Here is a 12,439-nt window from a genome sequence, read left to right on the forward strand (position 1 = left end):
ATGAAAGCAGATTGAATCTCAGCACACACAGCCTCATAAATACATTCTTGGCATTGACAAAAGACTTAGTGGAAGCTAAAAACAAATGGATGACATAAGGAGGGAGGGGCCAGGTGAGCTTGGTCTGAAGCCTCACTGGATCACAGTTGAGTGACTCCTCATGGACAAAAAAAAGATGTAATCCATGGATTGGTCCTTTGGAAGGTTGTTAACATATCTTAAAGAATAATTGAGAAATAATTAAAGTTGGAATATTTATGACAGACCTCCTTTAAGACTCCATAATGTTTAATATGTAGGTGCTACAAAGAAAAAAATAGTTGAAAATAATATTCTCTATGGACATATCAAAGTTTCAAAGTGGGATCTTTGCTACTTTTAGAGATATGATCCAATTTCCAACTAAATCAATGCTAATTTGCAGGATGTGCAATGATACAAGTAAAAGGGGCGGCAGCGTAGCCTAGTGGTTAGAGCGTTGGACTAGTACCCGGAAGGTTGCGAGTTCAAACCCCAGAATCTGTCGTTCTGCCCCTGAACAGGCAGTTAACCCACTGTTCCCAGGCCGTCATTGAAAATAAGAATGTGTTCTTAACTGACTTGCCTGGTTAAAAATAAAGGTAAAAATAAAAAACAATAAAAATAAAAAGGAGGGCTGTTATTGGTTACATTGCCTACTACGCCAATTTCTCTGTATAGAATGGGCGATAACTTTTAAGCTAGCAGAGATCCCACTCTGGAACTGTAGAGTATAGTATATTCAACAATTAATTGCCAAATTTGCCAAATCAAAAATTGTTTATTTTCAATATGCATGTTTATATATTTTTTTAAATACCAAAAAGCATGGTCGTTTTGTTTTGTCCAGGCTTCGTGAGGAATCAGTCAGTTGCTGTTTGGGCGGGACAAATGGGGAGGGGGAGCCGTGTGGTTGGTAGTTTCTGAGAATACTTCATCCCTGTGCCCTTTATAGCACGCCTTAATGCAGTAATGCCACTTTCCCCGCTCCCAAATAAACTGAGCATTACCACATCTTAAACGCAGACGTCCCTCGCTTTTTCAAGCCATGCGGGCACTATATTTAGCCTCTCTCAAGCCCCGCTGCTCCGCACAACTCAGCTCAGCCCAGCTAAAAACAGATATGGAAGAATTCGCCACTGCTACCCATTCTCTTCCCACAGTGCTCCTGGGGAACATGGATGAAGTGTGGTACTCACTTTTAGGAAGATTTACTTTATAAGTGTCTCCATTTGGTTCCCACCCCTTAACCGCAGACAAAACCTGTTTCCAAATCAAAACAGGTCCAGCCCTGAACCCACTCCACCCACCCAACCCAGACCTACTCCCCCAGATCAGACTTTAAAATCCCCCTGATCCCTAATCCCTGGACACAATTTCTCCCTTTTCCCCCTCACCGTGGACAATTGAGCGTAAGGTGCAATTTCATGGGCTGTGAGCCAAACTCCTGCTGCAGCCACAGGTCCTAATGGTTACCCATCCTCCAGCCACAGGAGCATGATCCGAGTCTGCTTCCTGGCACGCAGCCAGCTGTGGGACATCACTCACATGACTACAGCTGCCCGTCTTTCTCAGACAGGTTTACGTACACTTGTAACTTAAAGCATAAGCAGACTGACAGAAGATAACCCACCATTGACTGTATGCGGAGAGTCAATCGCAATCCCAAATGCATTCACACATACACACAGCCAATGTTCCCTCTAAACTGCACGCATGCGTGGGTGCGCAGTAGCCCGAGACGGCTGCACCACTTCCTCAGGACTGCCACACAGAAGAAATAACAGCCCATGGAGAGAAGCGCAAGATTGAACTTCACTCCACTTTCTAGACCTGTGGTCACCAACCGGACAATAGTGATCGACTTATCGATCTCCAAGGCATTCCTAGTCGATCGCCAAACATTTGTGCAAAAAAACTAATGATAAATTATAAAGCCTTGTTCCGGGTAGGTGAACTGTTGCCATGTTGAACCATTGCATGTGTCTGAAGGTACAAACTCTGCCTTCCTGGCAGGCCTAGAGAGAAAATCAAATCCACTATAGGCCTATCACTGGCCAATTGGATGTCTCAGAATAATGTGTCTGCAGTAATGTAGCAGGCATAAAAGAAAGCTACAGCAAAGTTGATACTGTGAGATTTCAAAACGTTTAAAACCATGACTAGAGAGAGTATGTCAACGAATACAGCAAAGAGCTGCTGTTTTTATGAGTGAGTTCATGTTTAAATTCCTACTCAGCACTGTCAACACTTTTATAAGCCATAAAATGCGCGATATTCCTATTTCCACTCAGCGCTACAACAAGCACTGCAGCAGTAATGAATGAGTAGGAAAATGTATGGATGTTCTTTCGTTGTTGTATAATCAGCGGCTTGGGTATTTTTTAATATCAAGGAATATCTCACTTTCTTTGTTCAAAGGAGTAACATGAATTTGTGCATGAGGCAGAAATAATGCAATGAGACTCAAGTTCCGCCATCAGCTGGAAGACGGTGTACATTTTTGTTCAGTGTCAGTGTCAGTGTACCCTCAGTCTGCTGCTCTCTCCCTCCGCTGAGACTGACCACCAGATGCAGGCATCATCAGCCCACTAAAATATAAATTATTTAAATGTATGCTCACTCAGTTGTGCCTCACAAGTAATACAACAACAGATCTATTACCGGTGTGATCATATAGCCTACCTTATTGAAAATAAAATACATCATTTTCTTTTAAATGGTCCGAACAACAATGCATTGGCAGGGCATCTTCCAGCAAAGCTAATATGCGGTGATAATGTATTCGGCCTATTAGCTTACTGCACAAACCTCATTGCTACAGTACTGTTTTATTTGGTTAATGTTGCATAGGCGTACGTTTTTTTAAGTCATGGTAAAAAAAAAAGGTAGATCTCGGGTTGCATTTTGACTCAGAAAGTGATCATGACTCAGAAAAGTTTGGTGACCTCAGTTTTCCCTGAGTTTTCCCTGTTAACACTATCAACATTTCCCTTTATTGTGGCAATTGTGATCGATTAAATGCAATGTTAGCTTTCAATCCAACATACCAAAACAAAACAAATGATGCAAGATATTTTGTTGTAGGCATAATGGATCGGAGTAGGATTCTATTGCAGTGACATGCACAACTCAGCCCGTACTCTACACAGACGGTGCGGAATAACCAATCAAAGCTGCAGTAGGCCTATTTGCAAATAGATCATTGCCATATATGGATCTGTGCCATTTACATTGAACTGGACTGTGTTTACAACATGAGCTGTCGTGAGTAGATGCGCTTGTTTTGAGATTAAAGCTAGAGCTGCATGTAGCCACATGTGCACATTTTGTTCATATAATTTGCTAGTTAGTGAGTTGTTAGCCCAGTTATATTTTTATTTATTTTACCTTTATTTAACTAGGCAAGTCAGTTAAGAACAACTTCTTATTTTCAATGATGGCCTAGGAACAGTGGGTTAACTGCCTGTTAAGGGGCAGAACGACAGATTTGTACCTTGTCAGCTCGGGAGATTGAACTTGCAACCTTCTAGTTACTAGTCCAACGCTCTAACCACTAGGCTAGATCATTTGTAGTCAGCAATAGGGAAGTGTTTGCTTCCTACAAGAGAATAAAATGTGTACATTTCCAGACATCTTTGAAAAGCAAGTCAGGTGAAAAGCTTTTTTTCCTTTAAAGAGGCAGTGCTGTATTTAGAGACTTGCTTGAATAAGCTAAGTAGCCAATAGGCTGAGGGTAGCATAATTTGTCAGATTCTCTGTAAGAATGGTATGAGAATAATAATGCATTTTATTTTGTAATGTGGTTTCTTTCATCAAAACAACACAACAACATTTTCAGTCACCTCCTTGTCTGAAGGTCAAGTGGATAGCCAGGTTAATGTCAAGCCCTGCATATTTAAAAAAAGAAATGTAGGCCTACATTGAACACCACATATTGTCTGCTATTGTAGGCTGAATGATAGAATAGTTATTTCCATGTTCAAATGTCATGGAATGCATTTTCTCTATTGTTTTTGATGGTAGGCTACTCTGGTAGGCCTTCATTATAATCAAATACTCACCAGTGGAGGCTGGTGGGAGGAGCTATAGGAGGACAGGCTCATTATAATAGCTAGAATGGAATAAATTGAATGGAGTCAAACATGTGGTTTGATACCATTCCATTTATTCCATTCTAGCTATTACAATGAGCCTGTCCTCCTATAGCTCCTCCCACCAGCCTCAACTGAAAACAAGAGTAGCCTACTTGGCCAATGTTAAAACTATAACTTAAAGCGGGCACAGCCTCAGTGTTCACAGTAAATGCGTGCTGGAAGTTGCACAGAATTTTCACAATGTTCAAGTTTGCGCAGCGCAGACCTGAAATTTGCTCAGTGCCCAGAAAAATTTGAGTGAACATTGCACACAGCCAATCTGCTTCACATCAGCATTCAGCAAATGATCTCCACACACTCATGTCGACGATGGCTAGAATCAACTCTGAACTCAACTCAACTCTCAACTCAAACACTGAACAGTGCAATGAAGAAGCCGAAAAACTAACTTCCCACTCATTGCCATTCATCCTCTCAGTCCCTCTTTAAGATGACCACTAGGTAGTGTGATGTCTGTCTACATCACTGAAGGCAGGTTGCCACCTCACACCAATGACATAATGCACCTCGAATTAGCTGAGAAAGGGAAAACCTTGTCTCTATTCACCCCATGACATCCCACTGTCACATTTCATACTCTCACCATGGTAACGTTGTCAACGTTGTCAATCAATCAACAGCTACCGTGAAGGTAGAGCACTTGGCTGAGTAGGAACCAATGTAAGACCACCAGGGTTTCTCACTCACCTGTCCAAGGTCCAAGGTGACATTAACCTCATTGTACATGGGTCCACGGGAGAGAGGTGGGCTCTGCCACCAGCGCTCGGTGCCATCGATTGCGTTGCTCACCGGGTGGGCCTTGTTAGGCTCGTTGGAGTTGCATCGGTCACAATACTGTCCCTGCAGGGAAAGGGCAAATTAAATGGTGTTACTCTGAGCCCAAAACACATAAAAACATATAAAGAGTCCAGATGTATTCAAGTCCATGAATAGGCCAGTCACAACGTACATAAAATACAAAACATGCAAACATAGACAAACACTTTGCAGACAGTGCAAGTAATCACATGCATAGTGTGAACAACGGTAAAAATGATATCTGAAATGACTGTAACAGTCTTTCTATACAATAATGGTAAAAAGCTATATATAGGCCTTGTTTGTGTAGGTTCTAAAGCCCCTGGGCCTTAAGTGTCCCAAAGGTATTCAAACTCCTGAAGGGGCAAGTTTATTAAGAGGGCATTCGCTTTAGAGACCTCGGGAGTTAAACACAATGGTGTAAACTTGGTTAGAGCAGGCAGAATTGCCATGTTTCCCATAGTGCTATAGTGACTCATTCTGGAGCCTGGGCGCAAGAGAAAGGAAGCAAGGAGCATTGGTTCAACTGTAATAACAGTGTAACTAAATATGGTATTTCACATGGGAATATATGTATGGAAGGCAAAATCATAAGAAAATCACTAGTTTGCAAGGAACCAACTTGATTCCAATTCGATTGGATAATACAAATACGATTTTATGGATTGTTGTTTCTCTGTTGGTAGGCTTTCCATTCACTTCATGTTCAGAACAACTCTATTAACACATGCGCATTAATATTTAGTATTTTACACACGCACTCATCATGCCAATTTCTTGCATACTTGCAACTTACATTTGAACTGTAAACATTATTAGCTGTCTGAAAAAGCAAAGGCAGAAAAGTTGTCAACAATATTAACGTTTCAAAATGAAACCACAATCATAAAACTGTCAATTTTGTTCACTCTTCACCTGTATGGTTTGACTAGGAAGTCCGAATGTAGGTCCTCCGACAAGTTTACAGTACAAATCAGATCTCGGTCTCCCCGTTTCATCTTGACCGCACGTTGCGGTGGCGGAGATCCGTGACCCCTCCGCGAGGTTGAAGTAAGGAGGACTCAAACTAAACCCCGTTATTTCGTTAAAAGACACTTGCGCGTAAACGTCCCCCCAAAGCAAGAGCGTAAAAGTACATAATAAAGCGGCGGGACGAGCTCCCTTCATCCCCCTCTCCATGTTCCACCTCAACAATCCCTGTAGATGCTGAATTCAAATAGTAACTCGCAGTTCAAGTTCATGTTTTCTAGATCATAATGGAATAATATGCACTCTCCACGCATGAAACACTGCGGATCCTTTGATCCTGGCAATGGAACGACTCGTGCGTCCAGTGTGCGGCTCTTGAAGTGAAAGTTAGACTTGTTGCTCTGCTGCTGTTGCCTCTGTGATCCCCTTCGACAACATGTTTCTTCGTGAAAAAGAGCTTGTTCACGTTTCTCCCTGACCAAACGCTGCCACCCAGAGCCGTATCAGGTGTCAACAGTGACTACTTCGGTCCAAAGGTCTCTAGAAATGTCAGCACTGAATCACAGCCAAAATGAAAAGAATTCGTATGCCTAATTCAGAGTAGACATTTTAGAGGACAATTCCACGATAATGGAATTATGCGTTGACTCCGTTTTTTTACTTTAAAATGTTTACCAAACACAAAACCTTGATTTCAAAGTTTAACAAACCATACAATTCTATGCACAATGACTTCTTGTAACAACTTATACTTAAAAATGTACAAAACAAATTTAGTGGAAGAACTTTGAACATGAAAACTTTGGTAACATAATTATGGTAAAATCTCCCCTCAGGTTTTAATGCGACCATGTTTTCCAAACACTCAAATATCTCCTCCGAATTAAGTTTAAAATATGTCTGCAAAAAGGAGTGTGTCAGCTATGACATCAAAACTAATTGTATTACTCACATGCGCCAAATACAACAGGTATTTCACCTTACAGTGAAATGCTTACTTTACATGCCCCTAACCAACAATGCAGTTTAAAAAATATGAATAAGAATAAGAAATAAAAGGAACAGGTAATTAAAGAGCAGCATTAAAATAACAATAGAGAGACTACATACAGGGGGTACCGGTACAGAGTCAATGTGCGGGGGCACCAGTTAGTTGAGGTAATTGAGGTAATATGTACATGTAGGTAGAGTTTTTAATAAAATGACTATGCATAAATAATAACAGAGAGTAGCGTAAAAGACAGGGTGGGCGGGTGGGGAAAATTCAAATTGTCTGGGTAGCCATTTTAGATGTTCAGGAGTCTTATGGCTTGGGGGTAGAAGCTGTTTAGAAGCCTCTTGGACCTAGACTTGTCTATGACTAGGGTGGCTGGAGTCTTTGACCATTTTTAGGGCCTTCCTCTGACGCTGCCTGGTATAGAGCTCCTGGATGGCAGGAAGCTTGGCCCCAGTGATGTACCGGGCTGTACGCACAACCCTCTGTAGTGCCTTGCGGTCAGAGGCTGAGCAGTTACCATACCAGTCGGTGATGCAACCAGTGATGCAACCATGCTCTCGTTGGTGCAGCTGTAGAACCTTTTTAGGATCTGAGGACCCATGCCAAATCTATTAAGTCTCATGCTCTCTTCACGGCTGTCTTGGTGTGCGTGGACCATGTTAGTTTGTTAGTGATGTGGACACCAAGGAACTTGAAGTTCTCAACCTGTTCCATTACAGCCCCGTCGATGAGAATGGGGGTGTGCTCGGTCCTCTTTTTCCTGTAGTCCACAATCATCTCCTTTGTCTTGATCATGTTGAGGGAGAGATTGTTGTCGTGGCGCCTCCCTGTAAGTTGGCTCGTCGTTGTCGGTGATCAGGCCTACCACTGTTGTGTCATCAGCAAACTTAATGATGGTGTTGGAGTCGTGGCTGGCCGTGCAGTCATGAGTGAACAGGGAGTACAGGAGGGGACGGAGTACACACTCCTGAGGGACCTGTGTTGAGGATCAGCGTGGCGGATGTGTTGTTACCTAACCTTACCACCTGGCAGGGGCCCATCAGGAAGGCCAGGATTCAGTTGCAGAGGGAGGTGTTTAGTCCCAAGGTCGTTAGCTTATTGATGAGATTTGAGGGCACTATGGTGTTGAACGCTGAGCTGTAGTCAATGAATAGCATTCTCACATAGGTGTTCCTTTTGTCCAGGTGGGATAGGGCAGCGTGGAGTGCAATAGAGATTGCATCATCTGTGTATTTGTTGGGGCTGAATGCAAATTGGAGTCTAGGGTTTCTGGGATAATAGTGTTGGTGTGAGCCTTGACCAGCCTTTCAAAGCACTTCATGACTACAGACATGAGTTCTACGGGTCAGTAGTCATTTAGACAGGTTACCTTGGTGTTCTTGGGCACAGGGACTATGGCGGTCTGCTTGAAACATGTTGGTATTACAGACCCGGACAGGGACAGTTTGAAAATGTCAGTGAAGACACTTGCCAGTTGGTCAGCGCATGCTCGCAGTACACATCCTGGTAATACGTCTGGCCCTGTGGCCTTGTGAATGTTGACCTGTTTAAAGGTCTTACTCACATCGGCTGCGGAGAGTGTGATCACACAGTCATCTGGAACAGCTGGAGCTCTCATGCATGTTTCAGTGTTATTTGCCTCGAAGCGAGCAAAGAAGTAGTTGAGCTCGTCTGGTAGGCTTGGGTCACTGGGCAGCTCTCGGCTGTGATTCCCTTTGTAGTCTGTAATGGTTTGCAAGCCCTGCCACATCTGACGAGCATCAGAGCCGGTGTAATACCATTCGATCTTAGTCCTATATTGATGCTTACGTCGGAGGCCATAGCGGGATTTCTTATAAGCTTTCGGGTTAGAGTCCCGCTCCTTGAAAGCGGCAGCTCTCGCGTTTAGCACATTGAGGATGTTGCTTGCAATCCATGGTTTCTGGTTGGGGTATGTACGTACGGTCACTGTGGGGACGGCGTCGTCGATGCACTTATTGATGAAGCCAATGACTGATGTGGTGTACTCCCACATTGGATGAATCCCAGAACATATTCCAGTCTGTGCTAGCAAAACAGTCCTGTAGCTTAGCATCTGCTTCATCTGACCACTTTTTTTATTGACTGAGTCACTGGTGCTTCCTGCTTTATTTTTTTGCTTGTAAGCAGGAATCAAGAGGATATAATTATGATCAGATTTGCCAAATGGAGGGGGAGGGAGAGCTTTGTACGTGTCTCTGTGTGTGGAGTAAAGGTGGTCCAGAGTTTCTTTCCCTCTGGTTGCACATTTAACATGCTGATAGAAATTTGGTAAAAATGATTTAAGTATCCCTTCATTAAAGTTCACGGCCACTAGGAGCACCACCTCTGGATTAACATTTTCCTGTTTGCTTTAGGCGGAATACAGCTCATTGAGTGTGGTCTTAGTGCCAGCATCGGTCTGTGGTGGTACGTAGACATCTACAAGAAATACAGATACAAAAATACAAAACTCTCTAGGTAATAGTGTGGTCTACAGCATATCATGAGATACTCTTCCCCAATTGAGCAATACCTCAATAATTCCTTAGATATCGTGGCACCTTGAGTTTGAAAAAAAATACATTTTGGTTATTGAACTACTGTAAGTGAAGTGGATTTACACCCGGTAATGGAATTACATCATGGATCCCTGATCGGTACTACACAGAAATACATAATTATGGATATGAATGTCATTCTCCTCATGTTTCACAAGTTGGACAGCACAGCTGAGCACAGTATAGTACAGAGCAGTACAATACAGCACAGCAGAGTAGGCTAGAGTTCAGTACAGTATAGTTCAGTACAATAGAGTACAGTACAATAAACGTTACTATACTCTACTTTTCTTTACTGTATGGTATTGTACGGTACTGTGCCCTATTGACTGTACTATATTGTACTGTATTGTACAGTACTGTGCTCACTGTACTGTACTGAGCTATCCAAATTGATAGGTTCAGATTTGGCACAGTCTGGTCTGTTTGTGGACATTAACATCAATGCCAGGGTGGACTGAGCCTGACCAAATGTCAACCACTTTTCAATGTCCATGGACATCTGGTGTCGTTCGATGCTCATTCGGTGAGGTTGCTGGTTACAGTAAATGGAATGGAGAGGGGGCTCATGGGTAGGTGTCAGTAAGATCCAGGAGAGGTTACATTAACTGGAGAGTGAGAGAGAGAGGGATGGGTTGTCCAGATTCAGACTGTTTTAACACTCTTGGTTTGACCACATTTAAAAATGTTGTCATTTAGCAGACACTTTTATCCAGAGAGATTTACAGTCTAAAAACAGTTATGAGTTTAACATAACAGTATGCCAGTGGAAGGCAGGACTGTAGCAAGTGACCCAACTGTGGCTTGTGACTATTATGATTTCCCATTGTAGCCAATTCAGTTGAAGCAATTCCGTTACTCACTTTCTTGGTAGTTCCGTTACCAATTTGGTATCGGAATTACGAGTTTCAATCACTTAATAATTCATAAACAAAATTGATATCAGTAAAATCACTATAACTAATTGATAGGTCTACCATTACTTGTTACTTCTGTGAACTTTAGAAAATATATTGTGAGTTTTTGGTAAACAGAATTACAAGGCACACGGCAATATTTCTTAAATTTACATAAGGTAAACAATTTCTCAAACTAAATATGAGTGTTGATATTAGTTGGCAGGGGTCTTTATGTCAACATTATTGCGTTTTAATGCATTTCTGATACCTTTTATAATACTTTAACTGATAGATGTTTTTTAAAACCTTTGTTCCATCTGTTTATCCGGAAATCTGTCCCTTTACTTATGCCTAATTTTAAGAAGGAAAATTGTTGCAAAATGTATCTTTGCCTTCATATCCCCAAAATATAGACTCTCAGCTTTCATTTCACACCAAATTCGGTATGCTCCCATGAACTTCACATGTTGGCTCCTTTGATGGAAATGCTCTAGACAAAGTTGACAATTCTTTCAAAATACAGCATCATACAATAATTGTGATTCCTTAATGATGTCCATTCTTCAACTGACCACTGATTTGTTTCACAGTAAAATGTAATATTGCATTAAGGTCACGGTAATAAGACCACACAAACAGTATATGAATGTGCAGGGATCCACTGAATCCTGATTTAATTAGCTGCAAATAAAGGAGGCTGTATGAGCATTTGTTGACAGAGAGAAAAAGTGGAATGTAACAGGCAGATCACAGTGTTTGAAAACACATCCATCCATCTCATCCAAAAACAGACTCCCCACACCCCAGCAGGCCATTTTGTGCCACACCCAACCCGAGCAAACATAACCCAGATTCATCCAGAGATACACTCCTTTCTCTTGCATACCATTGCTATTTCCAGTGCCATAGTCAGGGATTATGTGCAGGATGTAAACATAGTGGATTATGAGCAGATTAAATACCACCCAAAGGTAGTTACAGAATTTGTTAAATTACACATTGGGCGTATATATTCAATTGGGCAACATAAATAATGTGCTGTTTAGATTGTTTGTGTTATCAGCTCCCACCTTTGTGAACTATTCGTTGCAAGTACAATATTCACTCACTGATATTACATTTGCAGTTCAGATACACTATACGTGTATACAAAGGTATGTGGACACCCCTTCAAAATAGTGGATTCGGCCATTTCAGCCACACCCGTTGCTGACAGGTGTATAAAATCGAGCATACAGCCATGCAATCTCCATAGACAAACACGGGTAGTAGAATGGCCTTACTGAAGAGCTCAGTGACTTTCAACGTGGCACTGTCATAGGATGCCACCTTTCCAACAAGTCATTCAAATGTCTATCCTGCTAGAGCTGCCCCGGTCAATTGTAAGTGCTGTTATTGTGAAGTGGAAATATCTAGGAGCAACAATGGCTCAGCCACGAAGTTGTAGGCCATACATGCTCACAGAACGGGACTGCCGGATGCTGAAGAGCATTGTGAGTAAACATTGTCTGTCTTCGGTTGCAACACTTACTACAAAATTCCAAACCGCCTCTGGAAGCAATGTCAGCACAAGAACTGTTTGTTGAGAGCTTCATGAAGTGGGACAGTGGACGAGCTGCTGCACACAAGGCTAAGATCCCCTTGCGCAACGCCAAGCGTCGGCTGGAGTGGCGTAAAGGTCACTACCATTGGACTCTGGAGCAGTGGAATCGCATTCTCTGGAGTGATGAATCACGAATCACCATCTGGCAGTCTGGAAAAATGATACCTGCCAAAATGTATAGTGCCAACTGTAAAGTTCAGTGGAGGAGGAATAATGGCCTGGGGCTGTTTTTCATGGTTTGGGCTAGGCCCCTTAGTTCCAACGAAGGGAAATCTTAACGCTACAGCAAACGACGATTCTGTGCTTCCAACTTTGTGGCAACAGTTTTGGTAAGGCCCTTTCCTGTTTCAGCATGACAATGCCCCGGTGCACAAAGCGAGGTTCATGCAGAAATGGTTTGTCGAGATCGGTGTAGAAAAACTTGACTGGCCTACACAGAG

General features: G+C 42.4%; 1 protein-coding gene across 5 annotated transcripts in view; it reads right to left on the reverse strand.

Annotated features, from left to right (window-relative positions):
• The window catches only part of LOC118402028 (laminin subunit alpha-3-like), a 112,146-nt gene extending 105,728 nt beyond the window's left edge, over positions 1-6,418 (reverse strand). For 2 of the 5 annotated variants that reach the window (XM_052476888.1, XM_052476886.1), the window contains exons 1-3: positions 5,889-6,414; positions 5,770-5,796; positions 4,863-5,015 (exon numbers count right to left, since the gene is read on the reverse strand). In XM_052476888.1, the coding sequence (XP_052332848.1) occupies positions 4,863-5,015; positions 5,770-5,796; positions 5,889-6,152 (444 nt within the window). In that variant the 5' untranslated portion in view covers positions 6,153-6,414. Of the gene's footprint in view, positions 1-4,862; positions 5,016-5,769; positions 5,797-5,888 lie in introns of all 5 variants that reach the window. The other 3 variants (XM_035799846.2, XM_052476887.1, XM_052476889.1) reach the window with 2 other exon arrangements.
• Positions 6,419-12,439: the final 6,021 nt, after the last annotated feature.

Source organism: Oncorhynchus keta, chromosome 23 (assembly GCF_023373465.1).
Source record: "Oncorhynchus keta strain PuntledgeMale-10-30-2019 chromosome 23, Oket_V2, whole genome shotgun sequence".
Lineage (NCBI taxonomy): Eukaryota > Metazoa > Chordata > Actinopteri > Salmoniformes > Salmonidae > Oncorhynchus > Oncorhynchus keta.